Below are 10,071 nucleotides of genomic sequence, written 5' to 3' on the forward strand. Positions count from 1 at the left end.
ATCACATCTTTTTCACAACGTTCTAGTAGATCTCAATTTTTGCTATTACATATAGAAAAATATGTTCTTTTTAAATTACTTGACAGAATACAATTAACTAGATATCGTGTGATCGATAAGATCGGGTAATTTTGTTAACGTAATCTTTGACAGCTACCAAAACAAAATAAACGCATCGATCATTACACGAAGAGACTTGTTCCATTTGATTAATCATCTGCCTGAATATTGTTTTTTTTTTTCGTTAAATTCATAATAAAAAATGTGCAATATTTACAACCGTATGCTACTCTATTTATTACTGTTTATTAGTTTAAACAAACGAGATAATAGAGTAACAGAAAAAATAAAATGCTCGAACGAATACACGCGTTCCATTTCTTTTTAAATTTCAAACAAATTATACGGTTGCAATAACCATTCGTATACGATACACAGGCATTTTCAAACGAAACCTGTCTGAGATGATCTCGATATATCTTCCCTTAACGCTTTTCTGGCCAAACTCGATCAAAACGTTTAACCAACCTCGTAATCCATTGCAAAACACGAATAGCATAAATTTCACGGTTCCGTTGTTCGTTCCACCGTGAAAATCGAGAATAAAGAGTTTCCAAGTTTATTCTTCATCTGAAAGTAAAATTTTGTTAATAATATTCGCTCAATTGTGCGAGACGACTCGGGTAATTAGGTTGAGAGGCTGCAAAAGGGCCGAAGACGGTCAACTTCCATTTCACTGAAAATTTGCTCTACAAGGACGATTTTTAACGACGACTCCGACTTGATCAAGAGTTGCTTAATGTAAACGCGACTTTAACGAGAACGAGACGCAAATAAACGTTGACAACGTGACACGATGATGTTATCAATGAAACGTAATGGCACGCCTTTAATAAGACGAGTCAAGAGAGAGAGAGAGAGAGAAAGCGGAATTTAATTACGAGAGGCACGCTAATGCAAGGTCACCGTCGAACAGCCTAATTAATTTAGGGTGATGTCTACTACGATCGTTCGACTCGTAACAGGGTTACCAACTGCGTTCTGCTGGCGAAACGACGCGGATTCTCGTTGAAAGCGTTTAGCTACGCTCGATTTCATCGGGCTGAAAATTTACCGGAATGCTGACCGCGGCCAATAGATTCGATCGTTACACGAAAAGACGTTCACGTTCGACCGATCAACTCCGTCTCTATCTCTCTCTCTCTCTCTCTCTCTCTCTCTCTCTCTCTCGCTCGCCTACTCTCTGTTCTCCGATTCGAAACAAATTTTTCGTCTACGCGATAAAATGGAAAAACGAACAACCTGAAGATGTAGAATTTAACCCTCGAACGCGCGACCATCTTTTCAGACACGTTTCGTTTAAAAAATACGCGATTATTCGTCTAATAACAAACGTTTTTAATAAAACAACTCGTCTATTCGTCCGAGTGAGGATACCGAACTGGAAGGGAAACCGGAATCTTACCTCGAATTTCATTTGCTCGTTTGCGAACAAAATATCGCCGACGATATTTATTCGGTGGAAAAAAAAAGTGAAGCTTGACACGCTCGCGATTTCGATAAAACAGTCACGATTTCCCATACTTTTCGTTTCAGACACCGGATCACGAGGGGATGTCGACGAGGCAGCCGGACCAGTTTTTCGTTACCAATCGATCGTGCACTGATATCCTGAGTTTGATCGTTCTGATCGGTCTGGTCATTGGTTTCGTACGTTCAACATCTTCTATTCTCTCTATCTCTGTCTCTCTCTCTCTCTCTCTCTTTTCACTTTGTTTCGTTTCTCTTTTGAAACAACGTACGTAGAAGGTACAAAACGTTTTCCTGTTACCGATTTAGGGTTTCCTGTTGATCAACGTCGAGCAGAAAGGAGACATTTACCGCGTTATATATGGCTACGATGACTGTGCAAACGTTTGCGGTCGTATCACGGAGAGAGAACGTTCAAATAATTCCGATTTCGCATGCAAGGGTAAAGACATGAGGAAAGACCGGTAAGCATAACCTGTTCATTGACTCAAGCATGTAGTATGACACGAGATGTGTATGCGAATAACGTTAAAACTACGTTGGCTCCTTTTCGAACGAGCGTTTCCACGTTTCATCGCCCCGTTCAATTTTAACTCGATGGGAGATGTCGGAGGGTTAATTGATATATATCGTTATCCACAATCACACACACGCGCCATCAAATTAGTTAATCATCACAGAGAATACGATAAATTTTGATTCAAAATTTCCTGTCTGCTGTTCATGAATATAATGCTGCTACTAGATCACTCTAATCTTAATTCACGGTAAAATTATTCTATATTTATTAACAGACCCTTGTCATTTGGAAAAACAAAATTTGATCGTATATAAATCATTCGACCACTAGAATCGTTTCAATTTTACCGACTATTTCGAATATTCGTCAGGTACACTCAGAGAAATTTATCTTTCTGAATTAAGTGCCCCAAGTTAAGAAGGTTAAATCTTTAATCATACACAAGCTCGTGAAAAGAAACTTTAAAACCTCCATAAACACGTTTTTTTAATAATCGAAATTAATAGCAATTGTTCCCTGCCGACTTCCGATCTATTCTATCCCCATAAACATCGATGATAATCTATATGGCAACGATCTATCGAAATACATACGTGTGTACATGCAAGCAACACCCCCAGTGACCGTGTAGATATTCAAGCCTCGCCAAATACGGTGCCACTGCTCCCGAAGGATTAATAATTCGTCGACGGATTAACATCGAACTTCATAGCCGTGACAACAACGCGGAATTCAATATTCCGCGCGTCGGTGACTGAATGAATGAAACAAGTTGGCGACAATGGGATTCGCTATACGATATCAATATTTTCTAGACAGCGAGGCGTTCGCGATGGTGGATGAGCGCGCGAATACGCGACTGCGTCAAATTATACAGGAACGTTCACGCTGTTACAGGTTTTCTTCGCGTTTCTCTTCTCAAATAACCGAATTGCTGAAAGAGATAGAAAAGTAGTGAAAGAATTTCCCTATTCTGATCTTTAAAAATTTGTCGAGGCTTCGTGCAGCAACGAATGATTTTTAATTGGTAGACATAATTTTCTTAATTGGAAGGAAAACGTAAACCGACTCTTACTTCTGGACATTACCAGCTACAGAAGTATAAATTCATACTAAACTATCTAAAAACGTGAAATCGCTTCTCCATGACCTAATTACGATTTTATTATTAATTTGAGATTAACGTTACTCGCTCAAAGCTATTCTTTATCAACAAATTTTCTAAAGTAACAGAATTCTGAACTGACCGTTTCCCTAAATTTTTCCACTTCATTTCTAGTTTTTAAAAGTATTAATTCTGGCCATCTAAACCGTTATACAGCCTGATCATCCTGAATACGTTTGCGTAGACTTCCGATTAAGATTCGCCTTTCTACCGGTCTATTTCATCCTATCCTGATCTCTAATTCTTTATGCTATGCGTGAAATTTCGATGGAGAACTTAGCCGGGCCGTGTGAAATAATGCGGTTAATTAGTGTGAATGTTGCGTGTAAATTCGATACCCGGCCCGGGTGGAAAACGCGCTGCAACTTGCCAATTTCCGACGACACTTTTCGCGTAATCGTTCATTAGCACCGTTACTCATTCATTATTCATTTCCCTCAGGTACCTGCAGATCACGGTGGACTCGCGAGGGGTGAAAACGCGCACGTGTGTGGAAAAATGCGGCAATCAGTTAGTATCACCATGACGCAAGGGACCCTGTACGCCACTTCCAGTTGCGGGATCGCAAAGAACGGTGTCTGCGTTGCACGAAAATTGCTATTACTTGTATTTGTATTTTATTCTCTTTAATTCAAGCATGATTTCAACAAATACGACCGACGTGAAATCCTTTCGCGGATAGCTCGTCTTAACTCCGCCGCATCGTTTGGTTCACTTTCGACCGAATCGAATTTTTCTCTGTATCAACGAATTTCTTAGATTTGAGGAAAATATGAAATAATATGAATGCTTCGATATTATAATATACGGTTCTTGTATCTATGTTAGTGACTTTTTAAAACGTTAAAATTTAAACAGTAGCGTTAACACTGTCATATATTGTTCTGCGGTGGAAAAAAATATTTCTCTTAAAAAATTTGTCCTTCAAAATGTCAGTTATAATCGTATAAAATGTCACACGTTCTGGCATAAATAAATTCGTGCAATGTTCGACACGCCATGTTCTATTCCCGGATGATTTTGATCGTTTTAATATTTCATTTTGCTCGTAGGGATACGGTGTTTTTAAATCGCTGCGTGAAGAATGAAACGATGGAGACGATCACTTCTTTGATCAGGAAACTCGGTCTCGATAATTTTTACAAGGTTGGTAAATTTCTTTTTTAATAGCAATTAAACACCAGTCAATCGAAGTTTCACCAAGTCCATATCCTTTGCTACGTTAAATCATAGTGATCTTACGACATTTTCTGTCGGTATAGATCGTCACCAACAGGTAAATACGATCTTTGTAGCGTGTAAACTAAGCAACTTATGTAAACTTAAAGGAACAGCGTAGATATCTAGTTTGAACTTTATCGTTTTCTTGCCTCGGGTTGATTTTACTCTCTGAAACGTATTCCAAAACAGATTCCTTCTTTTGCAGGAAGCCTCCAGGGATCTTGGCGTTGCTTGGAGAGAGATGGTTTACTTATTACTGATCGCTTTAGGTACGTACTACGTCTTCTTTTTCTTACAAAATTTTCTTTCTTTCACGTGAACATTTTTTTGAATATCCATTTCTTCGTTCTTTATCCTCAGCTATTTCATTCGGCATTTTAATCGCTTTCCGCTACATGGTGCAATGGATTGTTTACATCGTTTTAATAGCCGTTATTTTGGCGTCCATCGGTGGTTCGGCATTTCTTTGGTAAGATTCGATTAATATTCTTTTTTTTTTTTTTATAGATTCGTTTAAATATGAATATCACGGCCGAAGAACACACGATTTTTTCCTTTACAGTGGGACAATTTTCAAATTTCTTTTTTTTTTTTTATTTGATTTTGGTATTAGATATATGTATGTGTATAAAAAATATTAATCGTCACAACATTATACCATGGTTTTTTTTTTACAAAACTTGGTAAATTTATCAGCTATTTTCGAAAGGCGTGTACTATTGGATTTAACGAGTCATCTTTTCAACTCTGTAAGTATAGAACCAGAATATTCTCTTCTAGCTGTTAAGACGGAGATCGATGATCGTCGTTGCTTCTGACGAAGAAGATTCATGGTTAAAAGTTGTATCATCGTGTGAGTTTTGAGCGGAGACATTGTGTTTGCGCAGGCTAACGTGGTACATGGAGAAAAAAGCGGTGCAAATGCATGAAATAGACGTGGAAGATTCGAGCGAGCAGGCTTACATGGTCTACGCGATCATGCTGACTACTGTTACGGTAATGAGTGTTGATATTTTGAACATTCTTCCTCATTGTCCTGTCACGCTGAACTTGTCGACATTTTTTTTAAGAACTTTGTTAGCGACCAGATATATAATTAAGGAATTTTCATAGACCATCTGTTGAACGATTTTTCCATATAAATCAGAGATGTTGTTTGTCGTCTATTCGTAAATGTTTTAGTCACTAAATTTGTTGAAAAAAATAACCAAAATACATCGATCGATTATCGATTGGACATAATTTGCAGGTCATCATCCTTCTGATCGTTCTGGTGATGAGAAAAAGAATCGCCCTGGTGATGCAGCTGTTCCACGAGGCAGGAAAGGCTGTATACGCGATGCCAGTGCTCCTCCTTCAGCCTGTATATGTACGTAAATATTTGATAAAACTAACGTATACAGAGTGAGGTAACATTTCTGTCCACTCGCAGAAATTTTCCCTCTTTTCGATAAACAAACTCATAGAGTATCGAATAATCTAAAGCTGCTTCCGGATTTCGTGCTTTTTCCTCTTCACCCTCGTTTCAAGAACATCGAATTTTCCAATCTTTATATTTATGTATCGTTACGTTTCTTCTCACTCACCATGTAAGCGAGAGGGCTACTTTATCTTCCTATCAATGTGCATTCCTTTCTTCCTATTTTGAAGTCGCGTGATATACGGTAGAAAAATAGGAGATCGCATGACGCTGCGGTCGAATAACACGACGGAAGAAACGATTTACGTGTAGTGAACTTGGAAGAACAAGGTTCGAGAATAAAAATCCGGACAAACTTTGAAATTTGTATCTTTTAATCGTTGTCATACTATTTTCTATGATATAACGTCATATTAATTTTTTTATATCGTGCTTATTTTCGTTAACAAAAGCTCGAACAACTTTTTGTAGCAAACGCGTTGTAAGCTTCCGTTTTCGATTAATTTACCTCGAAGAACGCTTTAAACGTGTACACTCATCGGTTTCAGACTTATCTTCTGATCGGTCTCACCGTGTGCGGCTGGGTTTACTGCATGCTTTGGATCGAAAGCGCAGGGAACATTTACAAGAACCGGAAAAATCACATCCATTTCAGGAAGGATAGCGTTCTAGTCGTAAGTGATGGAATTATGCTAACGCAAAATTTAACAGAGGCAGAAACGACTAATATGTAACGTTTTTCAGGCGACTAGATGGTACAATCTGTTCTTCTTCTTCGTCACCTGCGAATTCCTCTTGGGCTGCCAGCACATAGTCGTCGCTGGCGCCGTTGCACGTTGGTTCTTCACCAGGTGACACTGATCGATATCGTAATTCACACGTAGATACGACGGAAATTTCCATATTCCGTTTTTATTCCATTTTATTTTGCTCGACTAGTAGACTGCATTTTCATTGAATAAAATAATATTATTCTTTACAATAGTAATCCAAAGATAAGAATAGAAAACGAGATTTAATTTTCTAAGGAAACGCTTGGAATCATAAAAATCACGAGTTTCGTCTAATAGTAAGAAAAAATAAAAAAATTCTTTCGAACAGGGACAAGAAGCAGCTCTCTCTGCCAGTCGTCAAAAGCTTTGGTTATCTCATACGATATCATTTAGGCACTGTAGCATTTGGCGCGCTGATTATTGGTATAGTTCGACTGTTAAGGGCCATAATTTCCTACGTGCAAAATCACCTTAAGAAATACGACAATGATTGCGTACGATTAATCTTATGGTGCTGTCATTGTTGTTTCTGGTGTTTCGAGTGCGCTTTGAGGTTCCTCACGAGGAATGCTTACATCGAAACAGGTATGTACTACATGATTATATACTACTCCCCTTTTTAGCAAATATTCGCTACATCCCTCGATTTTGTTATCTTAATCTTTCGATCTGTTTACTTGCGTAGCGATATACGGATGTAATTTTTGTACGGGAGGCAAAAAAGCTTTTCAAGCTTTAGCCAGCAACGTGTTAAGAGTCGCAGCTATCAACAGTGTCGGAGATTTTGTTCTATTCTTAGGCAAAGTGACGGTGGTTACGTTGACAGTCGTTTCGGGAATTTACTTACTACAGGTACGGGATCAACGTCCATCCGTAAGTCAATTTTTCCAAACTTAGATCCGTTAACCTTCTTATCTGTTTAGAAAAAAGAAGGACTCCATTATCCATGGGTACCGATTGCGTTGGCCGGATGTTTCGCTATGTTGGTCGCGCATTGTTTCATTTCCATATACGAGGTAACTTTTGTAACAATTTTTAGAAATAAATTTGTATCTTGGCGTATGAAACAATATCGATCATCGTCTGTAACTGTGAAATTGATATTTGTTACAGATGATCATAGATACGATATTCATCTGTTTCTGCGAAGATTACGCGAAGAACGATGGCATCAACAGGCCATATTTCATGAGCCGTGGATTAATGGTAATTAACTCTTTCTAATTAGCCGTGCATTATAGAACAATGCTTTATATCGAAATTTCTGCCTTTGTTTCAGGAATTCGTTGAAAACAGCAAGAAGGCTCTCCGACACGCGGATCATCACTCGTAATGACGTTTTATTGCTCGTTAAAATCTTACGCAGAATTTCGAAGATACCAGAAGCTTCGGATCGTGTCTTGGAAACCGTCGTGGCACGAAACACGCGGAAATGCCTGGCGAATGAACGTTGCATTAAACTTCGAACGTTCCTTTTTGCGAATTTTCCAAAAACACGTCGCGTGTTTCTTTACCTCTATTTCTAAGTACAAGTACAGTATCACGTAGAAAAATGTAAGTGGTAGGTAATTTAGATCACGGATCTCTGCTGACTGTCTGTTCTAGATTTTAATTACAACTACAACTACTGTAACTATAAAGGAAGACATCCTATAAATAGATTATCTATATTTTTTATAATAACGAATGAGAAAGATAAGCTTGAACAGACTTTTAAACAAACAACAAACGTAACTCGAATGCTGACTGATCGACGAGTACAATGAAGAAGCTGTTTGTATCTTAACGCGTAATTTTCACGTGACGCTGTATTTGTATATAATCGCGTAAATGCAGTGTACGCACACCTGTTCGCGTTCTTCCAGTCGCAAGGATGAACGGAATTATCGTTATTGTTTTCACGTTACGAATTGCCACGAATCATCTTTATGAAAGAAGTCCGTGTGGCAATGTAAGCCACCCAAAGCGTTATATTTATGTTGTATTATATTCTGCGATTTTTGCAGCGGCGCAGCTTGTTGTACGTGTATGAACAACAAATATGATAACATTCCGGTCCGTACGAGATCGTACGATCGTCGAGAAACATCGAACGAAATATTTCTTTTATACAAACAATCGATCGCTTCTCCATGACTCGTTCCAAGCGTACGTAGACGTACCGTTCGTGTGCATTTACTCGCGTCGATAATATATCGCGTAGAATATCTCTTCTATCGTGTAAAACATCTCGTTTGTATTATATTAGCGTATAAATAATAATCGGACAGTTGCGAAGAGATATCGCTGCGACATTGTCAATGGTCCAAACAAGCGTCGTCTTGGAACACGTTCGAAACTTGGTAGCGCGTTTACCAAGAGTCTTTTGAACGCATGCCAGCGATTTGATAATTTATGAAAAGGCGATACCGCGAGCGGAAGTGCACTTGATGCAGCGACGATAACGCTATCTGAGTAATTGCAGTCGCATCGACCATCGCGTGTCTATGTATATATATCCACTCCCTTTCTTTCACGCAACGAAACCGCCCATCGATAATACGCGCATCTCCAGCGTCACACCTTTCGATGATCGATCGTCCACAATGAACAAGTACAGCGTTATTTTTAAACGTGGTCGCAGCTTTAAGTCACACGATTACCTCCCCCGAAACATTATAGTATTATAATTTTAATAAAATTCGTATTTTATGAACGTTCTCATGCGACCAACACACAATTTATCTAATTTTACAAAACACGCTCTTTCTCTCCACTCCTCCAGCATCCGTATTCGTTTCTTCCTTTGGTTAGTCGAGTTGCTTGCATTCAATCGGTAGTATCCGAATACACCTCCATCTGAATATTTATATGATTTGAAATATTCTTTCAAATTTCTTTATTTACGCTTATCGTTCGAATCACTTGGATCCGAGCAACGGCAAACATTTCATCGCAGTGAATCTTTAACTTTGCTTGACTCGAAATATCCTTTAAAGTTTCCAGTAAGACCGCGGTTCTTGCAACTATTCCCTGACTCGAACGAAACAACAGTAGCCAGGTAAACTATTATTTCCGTCCTCGTTCATATCAACTCTCTAAACTAAATCAAGTTTTCTGAACTTGTGCCACGTTCGACTACAGTTTCATAACGCTTCTCTGCAGGATTCGATTTTACTCCACGTGTCGCGTACAAATTTATTCTCCTTCTTTCAACAAGACTAACGATAGAGGTTAATGACAAAAAAAAAATAAAAAAAAAATAAAAAAAAGACAGTCTAAATAAACATCTTTTCAAAAACCGAAATTTCTTTCACGCTCTTTTAAAATTGAAATTTCTCCGACTTTAAATCACCGAACTAATTCGAACGAGCTTTATTCCGGCCTAAAAATATCGACCACCCAAGGCCATTCTCTCCGCTGTATATTATTTTAAATACGATCCATTTAACGTACGGTAAAC

General features: G+C 38.4%; 1 protein-coding gene across 4 annotated transcripts in view; it reads left to right on the plus strand.

Annotated features, from left to right (window-relative positions):
* LOC132908650 (choline transporter-like protein 1) overlaps positions 1-9,325 on the plus strand; it is a 53,862-nt gene extending 44,537 nt beyond the window's left edge. For all 4 annotated transcript variants that reach the window (XM_060962845.1, XM_060962843.1, XM_060962846.1 and 1 more), the window contains 15 exons: positions 1,597-1,710; positions 1,840-1,994; positions 3,657-3,725; positions 4,268-4,361; positions 4,642-4,705; positions 4,797-4,905; positions 5,324-5,432; positions 5,686-5,805; positions 6,405-6,530; positions 6,601-6,707; positions 6,958-7,214; positions 7,315-7,481; positions 7,553-7,645; positions 7,743-7,835; positions 7,909-9,325. In XM_060962845.1, the coding sequence (XP_060818828.1) occupies positions 1,597-1,710; positions 1,840-1,994; positions 3,657-3,725; positions 4,268-4,361; positions 4,642-4,705; positions 4,797-4,905; positions 5,324-5,432; positions 5,686-5,805; positions 6,405-6,530; positions 6,601-6,707; positions 6,958-7,214; positions 7,315-7,481; positions 7,553-7,645; positions 7,743-7,835; positions 7,909-7,962 (1,731 nt within the window). In that variant the 3' untranslated portion in view covers positions 7,963-9,325. The remainder of the gene's footprint in view (positions 1-1,596; positions 1,711-1,839; positions 1,995-3,656; positions 3,726-4,267; positions 4,362-4,641; positions 4,706-4,796; positions 4,906-5,323; positions 5,433-5,685; positions 5,806-6,404; positions 6,531-6,600; positions 6,708-6,957; positions 7,215-7,314; positions 7,482-7,552; positions 7,646-7,742; positions 7,836-7,908) is intronic.
* Positions 9,326-10,071: the final 746 nt, after the last annotated feature.

Source organism: Bombus pascuorum, chromosome 7 (assembly GCF_905332965.1).
Source record: "Bombus pascuorum chromosome 7, iyBomPasc1.1, whole genome shotgun sequence".
NCBI lineage: Eukaryota > Metazoa > Arthropoda > Insecta > Hymenoptera > Apidae > Bombus > Bombus pascuorum.